This window comes from Solanum stenotomum, chromosome 8 (genome assembly GCF_019186545.1).
Source record: "Solanum stenotomum isolate F172 chromosome 8, ASM1918654v1, whole genome shotgun sequence".
In the NCBI taxonomy this organism is placed as follows: Eukaryota; Viridiplantae; Streptophyta; class Magnoliopsida; order Solanales; family Solanaceae; genus Solanum; species Solanum stenotomum.
Window position 1 is genome coordinate 12,690,638 of NC_064289.1, and position 22,230 is coordinate 12,712,867.

General features: G+C 34.5%; 3 protein-coding genes across 3 annotated transcripts; 1 reads left to right on the top strand and 2 right to left on the bottom strand.

Moving 5' to 3' along the window:
* Positions 1–2,456: 2,456 nt before the first annotated feature.
* Positions 2,457–7,293, bottom strand: LOC125872668 (uncharacterized). The gene is made up of 4 exons (XM_049553428.1): positions 6,966–7,293; positions 5,147–5,385; positions 4,228–4,376; positions 2,457–3,170 (listed from the first exon to the last, which is right to left on the bottom strand). Exons 1-4 carry the CDS (start codon positions 7,130–7,132, stop codon positions 2,934–2,936), a joined length of 792 nt encoding a protein of 263 aa, XP_049409385.1. The 5' UTR covers positions 7,133–7,293; the 3' UTR covers positions 2,457–2,933.
* A 1,783-nt stretch (positions 7,294–9,076) lies between these two features.
* On the top strand, positions 9,077–14,568 carry LOC125872653 (protein disulfide isomerase-like 5-2). The gene is made up of 5 exons (XM_049553416.1): positions 9,077–9,399; positions 10,623–10,726; positions 12,106–12,476; positions 13,172–13,479; positions 13,959–14,568. The coding sequence occupies exons 1-5, from the start codon at positions 9,163–9,165 to the stop codon at positions 14,277–14,279; spliced, it is 1,341 nt and encodes a 446-aa protein (XP_049409373.1). The 5' UTR covers positions 9,077–9,162; the 3' UTR covers positions 14,280–14,568.
* A 254-nt stretch (positions 14,569–14,822) lies between these two features.
* Positions 14,823–20,595, bottom strand: LOC125872654 (receptor homology region, transmembrane domain- and RING domain-containing protein 2-like). Its single transcript, XM_049553417.1, has 4 exons — positions 20,042–20,595; positions 19,277–19,507; positions 17,075–17,476; positions 14,823–15,803 (listed from the first exon to the last, which is right to left on the bottom strand). Exons 1-4 carry the CDS (start codon positions 20,166–20,168, stop codon positions 15,238–15,240), a joined length of 1,326 nt encoding a protein of 441 aa, XP_049409374.1. The 5' UTR covers positions 20,169–20,595; the 3' UTR covers positions 14,823–15,237.
* Positions 20,596–22,230: the final 1,635 nt, after the last annotated feature.

A 22,230-nucleotide genomic window follows, 5' to 3' on the forward strand; every position in this document is an offset into this window, starting at 1 on the left:
CAAGGGACCTGATAGAGTGAAGAAGAACAATCTTTAAGGAGAAACCTTAATAGGGATGTGGACTAGGACGTTACGTTGATTCGCTGACATATGAAAAAAATGATTGATCTTGTTGCAACTATTTAGAGCAAACTTACGAAAATCACAGCTTTAATGGGGTCGTTTGTGATTGGAAATTGAAGTTTCGCGTTCTCTTTCACCCTTAGGAAAACATCAACCAAATCTTCATATCCAAACTCACATTATAAACTATCCATAATTGACGTTGCAAGTTCTTTCTTTGCCTACTAAAAGGTGTGCGCGAATGGAGGGGGTGGGGTTAGAAGGTGTAATATTTTGTTCAAAGCTTTGTAGAGCCATATAAATAGTGCAAAAATAGTACCATTTTTTATTTTGATTTTTAGGTGTAAAATCATTGCCTTTAGGTTTGATTTTGATTTTGATTTGTTAGGCATATAAGAATTTTTTGAGGTAAAATATAGTGTTTACCGTGGTTAGGATTGAGGAAATGATTGAGGAAAAAAAAAGATTAATGCGCAAAATACATGCGTCAAGTGTGGGTGTCAAAAACTAATAGAATCCCATGAAGTATAAGTATGTAGTTGATAATTTGATAATTAGAATGGTCATTTGGTTATTTTCTCTTTGTACTAAATATGTGTTTTATCAAGTGTTGTATTCCAATGTCAAAAACATACATCAACAAATAAATTCTAGCTTTAAAACTATAATAACAAAACAGAACAGTTTATCAGCTCCCAAAATCAGTAAAAACAAGTAATGTTAAGTCCATTACTAGCTTAAAGAAACATCAAAACAAATAACCAAATTTCAGTACCAACAAAGATGATCGACACCATAATTTCATAAACAGTTGCAAACTTCAACACCATCTTATAAAATGCTTACAGGTTGAGTGTAGTTTTGACGTCAAGTAGTTAACAGTTAAGCTTTGTCTCGTTGTTGGATGAATTTACCAAAATTTTAAGTTTTCCTTTTGTTACAGGCAAGGCTTTTGTTCTCCACTGTGAACCTGTGGCAAGTTCCTTCTCATTTCTTATATTCACAGGTAGAACCTTTTGTTAATATCTTTTCGTTTAAGTATGTTGCAACTGAAATTTCATATTGCAAACTTAACACCTAACATGTCATTCTTTGTACTTTTGTCTTTTTATATTTGTAGACCTTACAATTAACATATCATTTTAAGTACTTGTGTCATTTAATATTTGTAAACCTTACAACTAACAAGTCATTCTAAATACACCTCTATGCACATATTGTGGATTTACTGGGCAATGATTTTCTCTGCTCTGAGGGCAAATGATGAAGTGAGTAACAAACAAAATTCTTGAAATGTTCTAGAGGAGAGAGTGAAATATTTAAATTGGAGACTGCTATGTGGACATGAGTAGAGATGTATTAGGTAATAGTTTGTTTAAAAATGAAAAATCTACTATTCTATCTTTGTGTTTTTTGTAATTTTCATTCTGATATATATTATGAAATCTTGATCCATTGTACTAACATTTTGGTAAATCAGATTTAAACATACGAGGTTATCATACATGTCGGTCTACTTCTACATCTCAAATTTTTATTTTTGTGTTTCATTCTAGAATTACTCGAATACTTTGTGTTATATGAGATTCATATGAAAGATACTCATGTCTACTATACTACATTTTGAACACTAGTGAACTGTGAGCAATAAAATTCAAGATCTCTTGTAGTAGTTTTACTGAATTTCAGTTTTATTTTCTGAAATTCCTACCAGTCTGAATGTTTATATGAAACCTTTAGTTCAATTTGTAAATATAATTTCAAGATTAACAGCTCTCAAACCACATGTCACTATAATACACTTGATCATAGAAATTTATTAGAGATTGCGTATATTTAATATTGACGACTAGGCACATTAACATACAGTGCCACATGGTAGATATTAGAATCTCTTATTCCTTTTTACAAATTTCAACTTTTGATGAAAGATTGGATAAAATACAATCACTTTTTTTACGTGCTTTAAACTAAATTGCTATAACTGTCTAATGGTATAAAATTGGAAATGGTCCAATCAAGGAATAAAAGTTTTTCAAGAATAGCTAGATGCTTAAAAGGAGATAGATTGCATGTTATTTTATCATGGTTACACCTATTTCACTGCCAACATCAATTATTGGCTAGTATTTTTATTATTCTTACTATTTATAAAGGATAAACAAACTAATTATCAGTACAACAAAAGATGAAATCCCCTTTTTCCCATTCAAAAAATAAAGGGAAAAGTCAAATTTATCCTTCTATACTAGGTAAAAAGTTCATCCTACATGACACTGACATTTTGGTGAAGTGGACATCACGTGGCATGCCACCTCACCATTACAAAACAATTTTACACCCTCTTCTTCCACTACCACTATCCCATTCCCCTCTATCACCACTGCCACATAAAAGTACAATTGCATCCTTATTCCACTAGATAATCAAGGTGGTCTAGTCAAGAGAAAACTCATATTACACATGATGTTATTGTTACATTGGACATGTCTTTTGAATGTGCTTGTTAACATACTCTTAATACCTATGATTATTGAAAAGCAAACCTTAAAAGAGTATAATCAAGAGGCACTGTGTAAATTTGGAAAAATTCACTTCCCACCAAAACCTCTACTAGCTAAAACCACAGAACCAAATGAAGGGGAGAGAGATGGTCATGTGTCCAGAGAATAATTAGTGTAAGCACTCAATCGACGTGCTTACAAACAATGCCCACTGCTTAGCACAATGGTAAAAAGGTAGCACTTCTTCTCAGTATTTTGTCTGAGCAAAGTAGCAACACGAATGAGTTGGAAAGTATTTCTCAAGCGAATAATCAATTAAGGTACATTGACATACAGTAGCATCATCAAGCAAAGGTCTTGTAGCAGTTACACTGACTGAAGTATGACATTCCCAGATTCAGACTCAAAACATTCCTCCAGTTCTTGTTTTCCTAGTAGTCTAGTGGAGGGCACAAATTTCGTGTCATCGGGACAGTCAGATGATTCAAGATCTAGAGGAGTTACACAAAACTGGCTGCCAAGTGCAGAAATGGTTCTATTGATGAATTCTTGTCGAGATATATAATCCTTCATGCGGCAAATAAAGTCCGAATGGTCTCTTGCCTGAATAACCAATAGGAACACTCTCTCAGAGACAAGCAAGCAAATTTCTAATGTGCATCGGAAAAGTAACTTGTGCAAACAAAAAGTAGTGAAGAAATTGTCAAGTAGCAAATGAGTTTGCATATAATTGGAACTACTACAGACTTGGACATGAGAATATTTAACTCAACTTCTGTAGAGAAAAAAAGCCACGAGCAATAAACTAGATTGGGAAATGGTAACAAGAACCTCATACCATGTGATAAGAATCATCAACATAATACGAAATATCTCAACAAAAGGTACCACCGTCAACTGTACCAAAACTTCAACATTCACTTACATAAGCATCAAGCATTGGCATCTCATAGCAAATTCCTTCCCATATCCTAACAAACCTAGAAGTTGAATGCTTTCCTAGTTGAACATTGTGCATCTTATACTACAATCCCTCAGGATTCCAGTACTATCATCGATGAGAAAACAACAACAAGCAAATTGCAAAGTCAAATAAAATTAAAACATGTTCTACAATTGTGGGATGGTATAACGCAGCTGTCAAGACATTACCAGAGTAATTATTACTTGTGCAAATGTAATTAAAGATAAGAGAGCAGAGTACAAGAAGGATCAAAGGGTGCAAATGGAGAAGTTACCCATGCTTCATATTTTTACCATGATGTCAGTATCAACTTACAGGCATTGACACCATCAGGCTAAGAATAAGATTCATGCAGTGCAAGAATTACTCTACTATTCCCTATAGAATGTAGTAATGTACCATACGTTGGAGGGAAGAAAAAAACTATTTCTGGCTATGAAAATATTTTATTAATGACTAACTGAACAATATCCTTCTGTTAATAACATAGCTGGCCCATATGACGCAACATACAACAAGAATGAAATTTTGGCATCAATCTTAAACACGGCTGAGATTATTTTGCCAACATCTTAAATTAGAGTGTTTCAAGAAACACAATGTCAAAAAATCAGCTGCATCATCAAGTTCTTTAAGAAAATGCTCACAAGATTATTTAACAAGTAGAACAAGGAACTTGCAAAAGTATTAGCAGACCTGTCGATATTCAGGAGCTCGTTTTGGAAGTTTGAGATAACCCATGTTCATCATCTCATAATCCCACAAAAAGGACGTATGATGAACCCAACGCCTTTTTGTGATAGATTGAGCATTTCCCCCAAACTTGCGGTTACCAAAAGCGTAGTCTGTGATCATGTAGAAGTACAATAAAGTTGGTTATCTATGGAAGTTGATTATCTATGAAAGTTGATAATTCCTCAAGTCATATTAATGTGGGAGCTGGAAAAAAAGACATTCAAGCAGTCAGATGGATAGTGACAGGTGGGGGGTAGTATTCACCATTCTTATAAGGCTAAGTAAGACAGTGTACATAGAAACGGGAACCAACAGCACAGAGAGGAAAGGATATAACATTGCAAACAATAAGAAATAAAATACGGAAAAAGAAGCATCCAAGTGGTCATCCAATGAATGGGATTTTTCTTGTCAGGAAGTTAGCAAGAAAGTTCTTGAACCTTATATTCCAGAAACAATTAAATCTATACAAAAGGAAGCTCCCTTGACAAGTCATGAGTGCGGCGTAAAAGTTTTATCGGAGGACAACCACCATCATAGAATAAGTTCTTACTACAGCATTGTCAAACTGACACTCAACCTTCTAGACCCCAGTATATGCACAAATACATTGTCAGTCAGATGAAACTTCCAGTTTCTTTTTGTCAGTCAAATAAGTTTTACTAATATTGTGCAAACAAAACCATACAGCAAAGCATAAGCAAGTGTTTCCTCCTTAACAAAGTTAAAAGCAAGTGGTTTTTTCTTCTTTGGACAAGTAAAAAGTGAAGTGTTCTTTCTCTCTTTTCTTTTTTGGATCTCGAAGAAGAAAACCTGCAACACTTCCTGCAAATATGCTGGACAGTCAATGATGAGCAATATCCTTGAGCAAAAAAAGTACCATTTTCACGAAGAGAGAAATCCCCAACTCCTTGAAACACTTTGCTATACAGCTGGCCACTCCATGACATGATGGGCCTAGGATATGGCTGTACACTAGGGAGAGCATCTGTGTTGCATATGAAAGTGATGAAAACTGTCCGGTGATCGACAATTACAGTGCCCCCTCCAGAAAACCTCTTAACTACTGGAACCTCGTCTTGTAAAACAGGACCAATTTCAAGAAGTTCAGCTGGTTTTCTGTGAAAATGGTTGATGCTGTTATATAAAATTACACAATCCAAAACATACAGCAGTAAAGTTCTATCATTACAGCTATGGCATTCAAGTACTCATAACTTCTTGCATCAATTAAAAACTGAAAGATCAGAATTTGCACACCAGAAGTGTAGGTAATACTGACCGCTTAGCCCCAACCAATATATGGTCTACATGATATCTGAAAGTGGAAAACTGGCCTTGTTATCAGTGTCTTTATGACACACAAAGGGAGTTATAAGTTGACAATGATAGCTCACTACATAAGAATCTTTACAAATTATTCAGGACATGTGGAACATATTAGATTCATAGAAAATTTATCTCTGATTACTTTTTCTCCAGAAACCACGCAGATGCTAATATTCTGCAAGTTCAATAAGTTAAATCAAACCAGTAAGAATCTTTACAAATTATTCTTGACATGTGGAACATATTTGATTCATATAAGATCTGCTTACTTCTTATTTTCAGAAACCACACAGTTGCAGATATACTGGAATAATGTCATTCATTGATTGCTTATTGAGCTGTTAGAGGTATAATTCCCCCCCACCCCACCCTAAAAATGACTATCAAGTAGATGTAAATGAAAAGTGACACCACACTCATCCTAGCGCATCCATCATCCAGTGTGAGATATAGAAACAAGTTGCCTTTGCCTCTTACTTTTGCAACTTTTAATGGTACCTAGGAACAACTTAAAGATCCTTATTTTTTCTTGTGATAACTAAGAAACCCCCAGTTCCAGTGGCACGCAGGTCGAAATCCAGTGGATAACGAGTCTGGCTCAGGGTACGAATTTGTGACGTGCTCCTAATCCATTTGAAGACTTTTCTTTCAAGCTGTTTTTTTTAATATATATGGAGATGAAGTTGATAGAATAGAGAACATCCTAGAAATTCAGATAGCATCCGAACCAAATCATCCTAATAATTCATTGTAGAGAAACTCTTCAAAATGTATACCCCACTCAAAGTAACTTCTACTATTCAAAGATTTGCAAAACTACAATTATGAAGCGAAAACAAATACTCCTGCTATTCCAATTTATGTGACACACAACCTTTTTTAGCAAGTCCCAAAAAGAATTACAGATTTCTTTATTTAGTAACAATTTAACTTTAAAAGTCTTTAAGATATGATTTATACCCACACAAACATCTATGATTTGTTTTAGAAACAAGTTTCAACCGTCTTTCTTACTTAAACTTCATATCAAGTCAAACAACATCACGTAAATTGGGACAGAGGGAGTAATGTTTCAAACTCCTAAATTTCATTTCCAATCAAGCACAACAACAAACTCAGTATAGATGTATATATATAAGCCACTCATGGCAAAAGACACCAATTACTATCACACATTCTATTAAGAACTATGGATTAGTCTATCATTTAACAAAAAACCCAAAAAGCTATAACAACCCACAAAGAATTGATCTTTGTACAACGAACCCGCCAATCGAAACCATCAAGAAACATTTCTACAAAAAAGTATTTATGGAAAAAAAAGAGTAACATCATCATACCATAACAAAGGGTGAAAATTGATAGCTCACCCTGAAATCCCCATGACAATGGTGGGTTCATTGGTTCCATCATTCACGATACACCAATTATGAGATGAGGTCCTTAGTAGCCGCTCCTCCAATTGCAATTGCTGCAGAATTGGGACTCCATTAAGTCTAACAAGATTCATCAATGGCAGCAGCCCCCGTGAACTCATCGCAAAAAAAATCAAATCTTTACTATTTTCTTCTACTAAATTAACGATCTGTATTTTCACAGCTGAATTGGGTCTTTCCTAATTTCACCAGAAAATCTATAATTTGTCTGTTCTCTCGAGGAATCTCAAGGAGAAATCAAAAGTTTCTTTTTTCCCTCAAAGAATTAAAGCCTAGCGCCTACCATATTTTAGTTTGACATTCAATACAAACGGCTTAACTTCACATTTTTGAATTTTAAATAAGAAAAAAAAAACAAATTATTGTTTAAGATCTTGTTTGTCTTTGTTTAGAAAATTAAATATTATAAAATTTAAAGAAAATATTAAATTAATCTAATATTACAACAATAAAATATTTTAAAAATTTATAACAATCGGTGATAGTGATGACTAATGATGGTGATTTGTTTGATTCGGGATAGTGTTGTTGGCTAATGGTAGTGGTTGTAGGTAGTATATTATGGTTTAGTAATTGGGAGCAATGATTAATCATGGTTGTTGTTGGTGACGATTGATAATTAGTAATGGAATGATATTGATAGCTAATGATAATGACGGTTGACGGTACTAATGTTGATTAATTATTTTTATTATCGATAATGATTAGTGGATGTTATAATGGTTGGTGGTGATGATTGCAAATGATGGCTAATGGTGATGAAAATTGATTTTGGTGATTGATGGTAGTGATGGTTGTGGTTGAGCTAAGGATGGTGGTTGTGGACGGTAGGAGGTGGTGATTGACGATGGTGATAGTAGTTGTGGCTAAAATGATGATTGTAGGGTGAGTGAAAATAGATGGAGTAACAATGAACTATCATTTTTATAGACATCTTAAATGATATTAGCCAATTGAACCTTCTCGAATTGTTGTTTTTTAAGAACCAAAAAGATTTGCGCCAAAATAACAGATGCCACAAAAGTTCTTGGACACGTAATGGATCTTGAAGTACTATTTCTGCATCTCCCTGACCAAACCCACCTACATTAGGATTACTCGTTAATTGTTGATCAAATTTGATAGATTCGCCCTCGGAAACAATAAGTTATGGTCCGAGAGGGATAATATCAACCACTTGACATCCCTCCGACGCATCTGTTATGGTTATCTCATACCCCTTTTTTTCTTTTCGTATGATTTTGCTTACTATACCTATTGTTGTAACATTATAAACTGTATTGTTACTCTTGTTGCCATTGGAATAAACCTGACCCCTTCCCTTGTTCTCGCCTACATATATAGGATATTTTAAGAAGTGAACATCTTTCTTAGTAGCAGCGTTCATGGAAAGAATAGGGAAGGTTAATTCTCTATATTTTTCACCAGGGACAGAGCCTACTACAAGAATATTTCTAAATGATTAAAATTTAGAAAAATATAAACAAACGAAACTTGAACTCTATATTTTTTCATACCTTTTTTTTTATGTTATGTTCAATTTCAAATGTCTATTTGAAATAATATTAATAATTTAATGAATCGTTATTCCAAATGTCTATTTGAAATAATATTAATAACTTAATGAATCGTTATTCAAAAAGCAATTTATGATTCGGTTATGTAGAAGTGAAAATCTAATAATTTGGTTATATAAAAGTGAAAATCTAATCAAATTAGAGGTAGTCTTTGGTTTCTTAAAACAAAAATATTACTTAAACTCACATATATTATTTATTGGTGATGGCATATCTACAAATAGATCATTACTTTATGTAAAATATTTTTTAATTATTTCTTCAATTTTAAATTCCCGAATTCTAACTTCAAATTGAAATATTGACCAAACTGTTAAATTAACCATTAACAATTTCAAATATATAAGGTCAAATTAGAATTGATGCAAAATTTACTTTGAAAATCCATATTTTCTTGTAGTAGTAATTATATTTTTTTTTAAAACATTTGAACACACCTAAATTCTCATAGACAATCAAGTAGCAACACAATTCATAAAAGAAGAAAAAAAGAAGTCCAAAATGTTCCAAGTCTTTAGATAGATCCATCATTCATTCATTGTTATTCAACTACTATGATGAAAAATAATACTATGTCGTTTCTCTTCATCTTCCTCCTCTTAGTTTTGGTTTCACGGCCATTCATCACGGCGGCGGAGACGGAACAGCAGAAGCAACAGTTCGCCGTGGAGAGTGGAAAAGTATTGGAACTTGATGAATCTAACTTTGATGCTGCAATTTCCAATTTCGATTATATTTTGGTTGATTTCTACGCTCCTTGGTGTGGCCACTGCAAACGACTTGCTCCTCAGGTCTATTTCCTTTACTTAGTGTTGTTTATTTTTTTATTAGAGACCTCTCCTTTAATAGATCTTACTCGAATGAATGTTGTAGTAATTCGTAGGTGCAAATCACTTAACTTACTAAGCTACGATTGTAAGTGGATAACTGCAATAGATACGATTGGTTTTCTTTACTTCCAGTGTGATAATTGACCCAAATTACTAAGAAGAAAAGCCAAATGAGTTGAATGAATTAAGATCTAAAAAAATTAGAATAAGCTTATACCTAGTTTTATGATACGTTTGCTGGGATTTGTGATGCCAGCTTGTATGTACCGGACTATACACCGGGTAGTGTCATATCCACCAGCACAACTACTGAGTAATTTTGGCCACCAACACTTACGTGAAGGTAGAAATCTAATCTTCTTTTGTCTCCGTTGGACTTTGAACTCTGGTCTTTGAGATTTGCATCCAGTTCATCAACCACTAGGCCAATACACTTAGGTGCGAAATTAGACTAAAAAGTATAGACGGGCTAATTGCGCTAGTAGCCTAGTGGTTGATGAAGTAGATTGAGAACCATGAGGTTTCATGTTCTAATCCCATCGGAAGTAAAAAACACAAGGTGATTTATTGTCGTGTGTCCAAACCTTTGGTGGACAAAGAAATAACAACCAACAAGGTTGCGTTTCTACCTTAATTGATAAAGGTCTTCAATTAACTTCAAAAATGTTGATTGCTTCTCCAATGAAAAGTTATCTGGACTCAAGAATGATTATGTCATTTGGGCAATACGTAGATTTGGATTTCCAATACATTTTGTGAAAGTAATTTTTACTATTAATGCTTCATAAGTATGTTGCGTGTTACCATTGTTATCAGTTGATCTTTCCTCTGAGAGGTAGCTGGTTGGCTGCATTAGCAAATTAATCTCCGTATAAAGTCCGCATACCCATATGACCAATGCAGTGTCTGTTTGGACTCATAAGAACAAATAATCTCCGATTAAGTAATGGACTATTTGATTGATGGTATTAAGCTTAAGATCGCATATTTTATGTGAGAATCTATGCTTTATCTTATCTCTCTGTTGGATGGCTCCCCACCCACCCCCACCCCCACCCACGCTCCAATTCATTTAATATGCACATTTCTCTTCTCAAGAATTGAATTCTATGTGATGCGTGATTTCATGTAATTTTCTGAATTTCGACCTCTAAATCAATCTGATGAATTTAAGTTCATTGCAGTTGGACAAAGCTGCTAGCATTCTTGCTGATTTGAAGCAGCCCATAAGTATTGCAAAAATAGATGCTGACAAGTACAAGCGTGTTGGTTCAAAATATGGCATCGAGTATGTGTGCTTTTTGCCTTATCACTAAATCGTTTTTCTGATATTAGTTTTACAATGTATGATCTGCATCTGTTTAATAAAGTTTTCAAGAACTCAAAAGAAAGGTAGGTATTCATTAGTTTGATAAGACATCTTTCATACTTCCTCCATTTCAACATGTTCATCTTACTTTCCTTTTTAGTCTATTTCAACAAGAATGGTTGTTTTGGAAACTCTCTAATTTCAACTTTACACATGGTATGTTAAAGATCACAATATTAAAGGGCATATTGGTGCATTTCACATATCGTTAGTTTAAGACCACAAGATTCAAAAGTCTTTGTTACTTTCTTATACTTTGTGTTGAGTCAAAACTAGAAGTACCATTCGTCAACGACTATCATTTAATTATAAATCTATGAGTCTTCTTATAGATCAATTAAGATGTCAAACTGGGGAATGCAGTGCCGCCACAGATCTAAGAGGCAGATTCCGAATTTCCAGCCCATTAATCATTCCTTCCGGAAGTGATAGTGATCACAACAGTTTGCTTTAAAATTGGATTCATTTTTACACTCTTAGGTACACCATATAGGCAATTTGATTCGTATTCACCTGTGTAAAAGAAGATGATGTGTTTGAAAGTAAAGGAGTTACAACAGAAGTTGAAAAGCAAAAAATCTAGATGCTGATAGGTTGTTGAGGGCCCAGCCACATCCATCTTTCTGTGTCAGTACATCTGCCACGTCCTCTTTCTCCTTTCCTTTCCCTTGAACCTCCATTATTTCTACCTCTAATTATAATCTGATCTCCTTTGTTCCTTTCCTCTCTCAATCTTGGATCTCTCCTTCATCAATATTGTTCCTTCCCTATCTTTGTCTAGGATCTCTCTTGTGCTTATATAGTGCTGATACTTCTGCGTATGTGCTGGAGTAGGAAGTAAGTATCTTTAGCTGAGTCTGTTGGAGAGGTAGAGTAGCCAGGTGACATAGACGGAGAGAGTGTAATCGGGATAGTTGAAATTGATGGACAAAAGAGATGACTAGCTGGACGGGGATTGAGCTTTTTAAGTGGGAAGACTTGAATTTGGGTTCTGATCTACTTTCTGCACCGTCTCTATTTCTAATGAGGCTGGATTACCCCAAGAGTTCAGCTGTCGTGTAATTCAATATGTTACTTTTTTTCTGCAAGAGAGCACTGAAAAGCATCAAAGTGAAGATTTATTAGATGTTGTTTACTCTCCCTAAAAAAAAAAACAAATATAATGCTGAGCTGCAGGAACACATGCTTTATGGAAATTAGATTACTTCTCTCCTTGACCTTTGTTTATGAAATTAAAGACACTGACCATTATTATTTTATTAGAAGATATTGAATTTCTTTTTCTGATCTCAATGCAGTGGATATCCAACTTTAAAGATATTTATGCATGGTGTTCCAACAGAATATTATGGACCAAGAAAAGCAGATTTACTTGTACGATTCTTGAAGAAGTTTGTCGCTGCTGATGTGGCCATACTCAATTCTGACTCAGCCATTAGTGAATTTGTTGAAGCAGCTGGCACTAGTTTTCCTATATTCATAGGCTTTGGTTTGAATGAATCTGCTATATCACATTTTGCAGTAAAATATAAGAAGAGAGCATGGTTTTCTGTGGCAAAAGATTTCTCGGATAAAACCATGGAATTCTATGATTTTGACAAAGTACCTGCTTTGGTAGCTCGTCATCCAAATTATGATGAACAAAGCATCTTCTATGGCCCCTTTGAAGGTTAGCTTATCATCATCTGTCATCTTAGGCTTTGGAAGTAATTAAAATCTCACCCAGCTTATCAAAAAAATATTCATCCCTTCCTAGAAACTAATAAGAGTTGATACTTTTTCATCGACTAGGAAGCTCTTGAGCAAACCAGAATCTTGTGATATTTAATATAATAGCAATACCACCTGCTCTGTGTTTAAAAACTTGCTTTCATTCAACTTTTGTCCCTTTATCCATATTGTGTCACTTCAAAGCAGAAGTCAACAACTCCAGATTCTGATGTGCTTAAATAATAGGGATCAATCATATAGCTAGCCTGGACAAATTGATAGAAGAAGGCAGTAAGATCGGAAATTTCAGTGTGCACAAACCTGCTGCTAGTTGTACTGCCTTCGAAAAGGAAGCATTCAAAAACATCAGTTGACTCTTTTGATGAATTCTGAGATGGTTTTGATTAGGTGGTTAAGTAATTGATTTGATTGCATGACTATAACCTTATATTATACTTTTCAGTTGATTAAAGTGTTTAAAGCTTATTTATGAAAAAAGTTAAATTGCTTTAACTTCCAACCTGCCAACATTTGCTGTATTTTCTGTACTACATAAAAAACAAACTGATTTAAGAATTGAGCTGAAGTTGTGTCTTGGGGACTTCTGTGAAAAATTGGTGAATGTCTGAACCTTCTTCCTGCTATGGATCACAGAAAAAATTGTTGAGGATTATATCAAGCAGAGTTTGCTCCCACTGACTTTGCCCATTACTGAAGAAACTCTGAGATTGCTGAAAGATGATGAGAGAAAAGTTATTCTAACAATTTTGGAAGATGAAAGTGATGATAGGTCTAAGAAATTAGTGAAGCTCCTGAAAGCTGCTGCATCTGCAAACCGCGACTTCGTGTTTGTTTTTGTCGGGTTCAAGCAATGGCAAGGGTTTGCTGAATCATTTGAAGTTTCTAAGAAAACTAAACTGCCAAAAATGGTTGTTTGGGATGGCGATGAGGAGTACTTTTCAGTAAGTTCTTTTACTTCTTTTTCTCTCCCTTTCCAGGTCCACGCTAGGGATTGCATGTTTGTCGACCCTTATCAAGTGTAGGAAATACACTTTATGCTTTATTGTTTGAAGTATGAACTTTTTGCTTGTGTAACATGGCTAAAATATAGTCCCTTCAACTTATCGACTAAAGTGAACAATGAACTTTTCATTTTTGCTTAATGTTCTGACTAAAATAAACAACAGGGATAAACTGTACTTAACCATACATTATAAATGGTATCATTTCACTGCATGAAACTTAATTATGTTGTTTCTCCAAATCGGTAAGATGCCTTTTGTGAATAATATCTACCAGGCTAGATACTTCTGGTAATTTTCAGTGGTTGATTAAAAGAGAGACAATTATTTACACATAATCTAATTCTAGGAGAAGTGTCTTTTGACTAAATCACTATAAATTTTACATACTGATTACCATTTTTTTACTCGTGCAACAGGTTGTTGGCTCGGACAGCATTGAAGATGAAGATCAGGGGTCCCAAATTACACAATTCATTCAAGGATACAAAGACGGAAATATTATACAGAAACGTATTAGCTCTGGTTCTTTCATGGGTTTCATAAACTCAATGATAGGGATTGGAACAGTGACCATCATAGTGTTTGTGGTTACGGTGGTGATGATTATCCAGTCTTTGAAAGAGGAACCCTTAACTGTTGGTACAAGGGACGAGGGAGATCATCCAAGCAGCTCCACCTCTCAGAAGGAAGCCAGACAACCACTTCATTCTGGAGAGAAACAAGACAAGGAAGATTAAGTTTTACACCAGTCAGACCTCAAATAGTTAGCTTGAGAAATCCTCGACAGGAAAACCAAACTACACGTAGGTCTAAGAGTGCTGTTAAGTTTCATTCTCACCGTGATCACAGCCCCTGTTATCTTATGAAAGTTACTTGAACGACATACTTGTAGGATTACTGTAACCTGAAGTGTGGAGGGAAGAGTTTGTGCTTCAATCTGTGTTATTGAAATTAACAATTTGTATTAACAATTATGGAGGCAAATTTAGTTTTACCACTGTATAAAAATGTGTTTAAAACTAGAAACCATGCTGCTGCTAGTTTTATTCTGCATTCTTTTCTTAGCTAATACCACTGCTTGTTAATGTTAGTCCATGTGCTCTCACTTGGCAGTTGGCACCAATGATTGAGGACTTAGCATACAGATGGGAGCTCCCAACCTGTGTACTCTGAATTGGATGTAGAAACACACAAAGCAATATCACAAGGTGTTGCTGATTAAACAAACTTCCTCAACCACATATGTGCAATATTTTGAAATCAGTGGATATTTCAAAAACTAAAACAAGTAAAAGACTAGACTTAGTCACCTCAAGGACATTCATATTTACATGCAACTACAGGCCTCAACCATCTATCAGGTGGACATGGCTAAAAACATCACTATCACTAGAGAATCGAGGGTAAGAAAAAAAAAAAAAAAGGAAGGCGCAATGCGTACAGTAAGACACCCATCTTTAAGAATGTACACTCGGTAAAAACCTCAAAATATTAAACCTATCCAACTGCTAAACCAATATTACAGAAGTGTTGAGCAATGAAGCTAGCTGTTGTATTCCTCTGTCCAGATGTCACAGCAACCAATACGAATCAGCTATATTGTCTTCAGGTGAAATTTGAGGTCAGAATAACTCGACCTGAGTTCCCTGTAAGGGACTTCAACAATTCGATTAATGTTTTCCATGATCAATTAAATCATGACTCACATCCAGGAAGAGAGTTAGCTGAAGCAAATGGTGAAAAGCTTGTAATTGATTCACTGTGATGCAGTGGGTTAGGCTGCCGACTTGTTGATCCCATATAGCTCGACGAGGGATTGCTAGGACTAGGAATGTATGCAGACCCATATCTTGAATTAAGAGGTGATAGACAAGGATAACCCAATGAGTTGGATGAAATTAAGTAAGCTGCACGAGATCTTTGAGAAGATGCATTTTGAAGGTCCACTGAACTTCGGCTTATAGTAAGATGTGGTGACTGGTACGACCAAAGTGAATGCTGGTTATGAGAGCTAGAGATTGATTGAGGACGAGAAACTGAAGGTGATTGAGATTCTCCTGTGCCTATATGTATCACTGCTGATGATGCTAATGATGACCTCAGAGATGACATTGAAGATACAGATCGCAGACTGGAAGAAAGCAATGGTGTAGACTCTGATGCTGGTGGTTCACCAGTGCTAGTTCTTGCATCCCGTTTGCAGACAGGGCAAAAGGTTCTCCATGATGTCAGCCAAGCATCAACACACATAGTGTGAAATTCTGAGAAGTTTCCACAAGACAAGTTAATAACTGAAAAATGCCAAGTGATCCAGCAGAAATAAATTCTGAATGTGAACATACATCTATGAAACGTATCAACAAATACTGCATTTATAACAAGATAGAGCAGCTGGGGACAAGGGAAATATTCCAACAATATGATACTTGGAACCATAACTTCTAGTTTTCACATAGTTCACCCCCAAGGAGACTTCAGAAAATGAAATAATTTCAAAAATCAGGTATGAACTCTATTTATAACTATTCTGCTACTTTGGAAAGGGTAAAAGTCAAGATGGTAGAAGAATATGCACACAGTGATGAATGATCTTCTCTGCATCATGCTACCAAGTTGGAGCTACACAACTATGATGACAGGCTTGTGGGACTCGGCAAACAGAAACCAAAAATTAGTAGTTGGAATCTTCATCATATCCCTGGAATAACAGACCTTAGAGTTTTGAACAAGGCACTACTGGGGAAGTGATTATGGAGATTTGGGTTTGAAGAGCAGGCATTGTGGAGGGAGGTGATAGCACAAAAATATGGAGTCGTGGAAGGGGAATGGAGGTCTAGAAAAGTATTATCAAAGGTTAGCTAGATTTCAACGGCTTAGTTACCTATGAGTAGGGAATGGAAGAAGAGTCAACGTTTGGGACCAACAGGGGTGTGTAGAAGTAAAGGAGGACAACCTTTCCCAACTTATTCAGAGTTTTATGCTAGAAAGAGACAATGGTACAACAGATTCGTGTGATTCAAAAGGGGGGAGTTTATTGTCTAGAATTTACAAGTTTGAGAGATGAATGAATTCCAAAGGCTGATGGAAACGCCTTACTCCAGACCCCACTTGTGGGATTTCATTGGGTATGTTATTATTGTTGTTGATGAAAACGCTTTACAAACAGAATACCGCACTAACAGTGAGAACCCATGGAGGTGGGGTGGCAAGAAGTGATGGTCCTGGGTGCTTTTTCAGTAAGGTCACACTGCCATAAACTTTTGGTGGGAGACAAGTCAAGTTTCCTTAGTGATGACACTATAATTGTTTCATGTTTAAGAGGATACATTAGTGCTTATCAACCATGATCAGTGATTAGTCTGTCATGGTACCAAAAATCAAATGGAATGAGTATCCTCCTAATGGAGGAACAACCTTAACAAAATGGTGCATTCATAACCTTCAACATATATAATTAATAAAAGTGAGAACCAACTATGAATGAACTTAATAAGTAAATAAACTCTATAAGAGAGGAATGAGGATAACTTACTGTGCCGGCATGGAAGAATTCTAAGCTTATCTCCAACAGTATAATCTTCAAGGCATATAGCACATGTAACTGATGTAGAATTATCCTCCACAACTGAAGTAAATATCAAACTTGGCATAGCTTTAACCAAACGGCTACTAATCCCATGAAATTCACGAACACGAGAAGCTCGGGGCTGTTCTCTTCGTATATGATGTCGGCGAACAAAGAAACACATTGCAAGTACAGCAGACATAGCAAGTAGTGAAATGAAAGATGTAGCCATGATTGACCAAGCTGAGTTTTCCAAGCTTGGGATTAACCATACTTCCATATCAGGGCCAGCATACTTTGTGAGTGCTTCTCCAGAAGCTTTTGAAATGAACACTGCCAGTATCTTCACACCAGCAGAGGTTCCTGCCACTGTATCATGTGTCTGGTTAAACCTTTGGTTGTCAAAAACAATGATGATCAGACTCTTCAAAAATACTACTGCACCCATGTCGGATCCTCCAAAAATGCATAACTTTTGGAGGATCCAACACGCACCCGGAACCATTTTTGAAGAGTCTGAGCTACTTACTCAAAATCCAACAATTTTTTTGAACTTGGTAACTTTACTCAAAAATCAACAATTATAGAAACTTAAATCATTCAAAAGCAAGAGATGAAGATGGTGTTTGAAGTCTGACAAAAGTTCTATGCGTTATCAGCACAAAAGGTGCACAAAAATATGAAAAAAATGAGTTTGGGGGTAAATAGGACCCTAGTTAAGTTTAGGTGTGTCTCTGGGATTTTGGTCATAGTCAAGGGGGTACTTGTGCCTTATCCCTTTTATTTTCCTAGTGGAAGGGGGTAGGCAAAACTAATCCGCTAGTTTTTTTTTTTTTTTATGACAAGGGAAACCCGCAGCCGCTACCCTTTGAGTGCGCACAGGGTAAAAACCCCGCTCCTATGCAATAAACTAATCTGCTAGTTTGTCAGTTCTATGATATGAACATTTCAGATGCACCATTGTTGGAACATGCTGGCTCAAGCCAATCACAGAAGACAAACAATGTCGTAACGATCATGAGATAAGCTTGGCAAGGATTTAGAGCTTTTTATTTTAGGTTATTTAATTTTCAATCCGAGCATATTTAATTGGCCACATACAAGGTTTGCCAAACCTAGTTTTCCTAAAAATCATCTTAAAGTCGTAAACATGTATTTAGTACAGTGCAGAAGCCATAATGCCAATGGACAAAATTGAATAAGTAAAAAGCTGTGAATTCAAATGTATCACATAATAAAAGACTAAAAGAGATCTTAAGAGCTGGACAATCATTTTTCTGTTACAAATTGGAGTTTGTTATATTTTCTGAAACTTCCTTCACATGGATCAATCTCTCTTCACCAGATTGAACGTCCAATTAACCCTTATGAATAACTAGTTAGCGAAGGAGCATAGTTGGGTTGATCAATTGACAGTTCAGAAGTTTCATCAACATTTTATATGGGATACACAGAATATTAGGTGATTAAAAGCAAAGCAGCAGGTTTGCGTCAAAATTGCATATTGTTGGATAGCTGGCTTGTGCAAAGAGTAAAGAGTTCAATGTCAATTTTAACTAAATCTATTTTGAAGGAATTACTTCTACCCCAATGAACCAAAACTACTATCAGCTGAGAGAATCTGACAACTGTCTGCAAGAGATTTCCCTTGCAATAGTTCATGAAGCCATTTTGCCAGTAAGATAGACACCAATAAAAGCTTTTGTCAAAACTATTTTGCAGACTAAAGTTTCTTATTTTTCCAGATCTAAAATCAGTTAGTAGGACTATTGATACTCAAATGATTAATATTAGAAATCATTCAAGCTTAACCTTATTCTAAAACTTGCAATCAAAGAGTTCAAGAATGCAGCACATGCAGCCATTTTTACGCTAAAGATTATGATTCAACTACTCAGTACAACGATCTATTAGATAGTCTCCTTATGCAATTGTGATGTAATCATATCCCATCTCAATTGGGCATGTATATTCCTAGGCTTTTACAGTTTTTGTTTGCAAGTTCATGATGATACCATGGGCACTTTAGTGCGTCCTCAAGATATGATTTCTGGTACCATTATACCACTTGATACGTTAACTACCATCATGAATAATTGAAATAAAGAAACTTATTTTTTTGATCAAGTGAAATAATTATAGAAACTGTACAATGGAAGAGTTCATTACTTGCAATTATATCACCATATCCACTATCATAGATAATGGCTGCTTTAAAACCTGCAGCTTGTGCTTTTCTAACTTTATCCTCAAAGCTACATCCACCCCTGACTATCAGCACAAATGGTTCTTTTGTGAAGTTATTAGTTGGTTCAATCTTGTTAGTCAAGGTTGAGCAGGCATCCAAAGGCTCCGCAACATACAACCTCCCACATTTTCCTGAACCCTTTGGTGAGGGAGCTGAAATAAGAAGCAAGGTCGAATTAGTACATTAGCACGAACAAAGCCCAGAAAAAAGTCATGCCAACAGAAAATGTATAGATAGACTTTGCTATATCACAACACTCAACATTTCAGCATAAACAGAAACGCCACCATCACTAAACCTCATAAATCAATTACAATGAACCAAACCCATGACAAATAACAACATATTTTCAGCTGTAAATGCAAGTTATTAATACAACATTCATACATGCTCTCATGATCCAAGTAAAGATTCCTTGAAGATTTCAACTGAAAAACAAGAACTTGCAAAATATGACAGGTGACATTTCCAAGATGAAAACTTCTATTCCCCCAGAAAAAGCCCTTAACAACAAATATGATCAAGTCCCCCCACCCCCAAAAACGCATATCAGTTCAAACAGCTTATGAATAACATAAATTAAGCAAAACCCAGTTCCCAAAATTCATCAAAAGCACTAATCACACATTCCATTACACAAAAAATGAATAAGAAAGAAGTCTTGGGAGAAAGCAAGATCAACTCACCAAAATTAGCTTCAATGTCTTCAAAAGACAAAGTACTGTTATTTCCAATCAAAATCACACTACCAGTAGCTCCAGAAGCCGTCAAAGACACCAAACATATCAACAAAAACACCCAGAAATTCACCATCCCACTTCCCAAATCTCAAAAACCCAGCAACCCTTTTCACAATTTTCCAAACCACAAAAAGAAAACTAAAAATTTCACAACAGAAAACTATAAAAACACTCAAAAAATTCACTATTCCCAACCAACCCTACCTCCCAAATCTCAAAACCCACAACACCCTTTTGCCAATTTTCAAGAAAATTCACAAAAAAAAGACACTCTCAGAATGCTGAGAGAATAGAAACATCAGCTTCCATAGAAAATGACTTTCCTTGTATGTGTAGTTAAAGATGACAACTTTTTGGAAGGAATTAGAAATCTAAAAGGGAAGAAAATCAACATTTTGGGTATAATAAATTTGTATATCTTTCTTGTTTATCTAAATCTCTAACAATTTATATTGTTGCATGTTTTTAAGCTAAAAAGGACCAAAAACAAGAAGGAAGAAAACTAACTAAAGGCATATTGGCAAAGAACCTAAAGAAAGGGAATATTTTTGCAAGTTGCAAAAAATTATGTTAAATATTTTCTCAAGTTTTTTAATTACAAATGCCAATATTTTGTTTTAAAGAAATTACTTTTTTAGCAACTTAAATGATACATCTCTTTGCTTCAATTTGTTTGGTTTTTAAATTTTATTTTGAAAAAAAAAATCTTTCATTTTTGAAAAGTATTTTAATTTCAGCTTTTTACCTAACATATTTAAAATCATATCATAAAAAAACATTCAAATACATTTTGCATGTTTTTGGTTTAAAACTTTTAAGTTTTAAAAAGTTTTTTTCATTTTTTCTTTAAATTTCACATCAAGTTGAAATTAAATGAGAGAGTACAAGTATTCTTGGAAGGTATGACTTTATGAAATATTTTTTTCGTTCCCATTGATGCGGCACTATTTGATTTGACATTAAAAAATTTTAAAAAAGATTTGTGAAATTTATAACTTGAGAAAATCTTAGATATTGGTGATTATTTTATTAAAAACAACAAATAAAATTTAAAAGTAATTTATTTTTTATTATACAAAGGAATCCTTATAAGATTGATTAAAAAGAAAAATGTATCACTCGTATATCAGACAAGGAAGTATGAAGAGTTAGGTTTATATTACGAATATTGTTTTCCTTGTAGACCTGATTTTGAATCTAAATAATTTATTTGTTAACTAGCAATGATAACTCACTTGGACAGAGTTGGAAATATTTTAAAGATCAGATTTGTGAGGTGTTAGTATCAAAATGAAAAGATATTTTTTTGTAGATGAAATATTATATATAACAATATTTCAATATAGATATATACAACTATCCTGCACCGCCAAAGGGATACTGGATTACTCCAATCTTTTAAAAAAAAAAAACCTACCTGAACTGTTTTTAGTTTTTTTTATTTATTTTCATGAAATTCGATTATTCTGAATTTGCTTCACGTATAGAGTCTTATTCGGAAAAAGCGCTTCCTATGAAGAATTTTTTTCATATTCAAAACTTGACTTCGAAATCTTTAATTAAGGAAGAAACAATCTTATTCACTGTACGATATTTTTTATGATAAACTGTCTTTAGCAGTGGCGGAGCCACATATAGTTAAAGGGTGTCGACCGACACCCCTTCATTGAAAAACTACTAGAATAAAATATTTGTTTTATGTTTATATATTATATATTAACACTTCTTGACTTCTACACAATTTTACTTCTTTATATTTTAATACCTCTGAAATAAAATTCTTTTTCCGCCACTGATTTTTAGTTTATCTGCATGACAAATAGGAGTAGTTGGTACTATTCATTGTTTATGGACAAGTTGAGGGCTGTTTTAGATGTATAAATAAATTGATAAAATAGGATGAGTTTGGGACAAGTTGATATTGTGGGTCCATTTAAAAATGTACAAAATTCATGCTGATGTTGTGTTTTTGTCAATTTAGGTACAAAGTATACTTTTTTAAATTCTTTTTAAAATAATATCGTATTTTTAATTAAAAATAATTTAATTTTAAAATTTTTATTTTATTATTGTTGAACAAATAATTTAAGAGTTTTTTAAATTTGAACTATTTTAGAAAAAAATATTTATATCAA

Bases quoted from the DNA above. Each gene is read 5' to 3' on its own strand.
- LOC125872668 (XM_049553428.1), bottom strand. From the start codon at position 7,132: ATGAGTTCACGGGGGCTGCTGCCATTGATGAATCTTGTTAGACTTAAT. The intron at 5,386-6,965 runs GTGAGCTATCAA...CCATTTTCACAG, and splicing joins ATTGTCATGGGGATTTCAGG to AAAACCAGCTGAACTTCTTG. The intron at 4,377-5,146 runs GTACTTTTTTTG...ACATGATCACAG, and splicing joins TTTCTCTCTTCGTGAAAATG to ACTACGCTTTTGGTAACCGC.
- LOC125872653 (XM_049553416.1), top strand. From the start codon at position 9,163: ATGATGAAAAATAATACTATGTCGTTTCTCTTCATCTTCCTCCTCTTA. The intron at 9,400-10,622 runs GTCTATTTCCTT...AGTTCATTGCAG, and splicing joins GCAAACGACTTGCTCCTCAG to TTGGACAAAGCTGCTAGCAT. The intron at 12,477-13,171 runs GTTAGCTTATCA...TATGGATCACAG, and splicing joins CTTCTATGGCCCCTTTGAAG to AAAAAATTGTTGAGGATTAT.
- LOC125872654 (XM_049553417.1), bottom strand. From the start codon at position 20,168: ATGGTGAATTTCTGGGTGTTTTTGTTGATATGTTTGGTGTCTTTGACG. The intron at 19,508-20,041 runs GTGAGTTGATCT...TTCTTATTTCAG, and splicing joins AGACATTGAAGCTAATTTTG to CTCCCTCACCAAAGGGTTCA. The intron at 15,804-17,074 runs GTAAGTTATCCT...GAAACTTCTCAG, and splicing joins AATTCTTCCATGCCGGCACA to AATTTCACACTATGTGTGTT.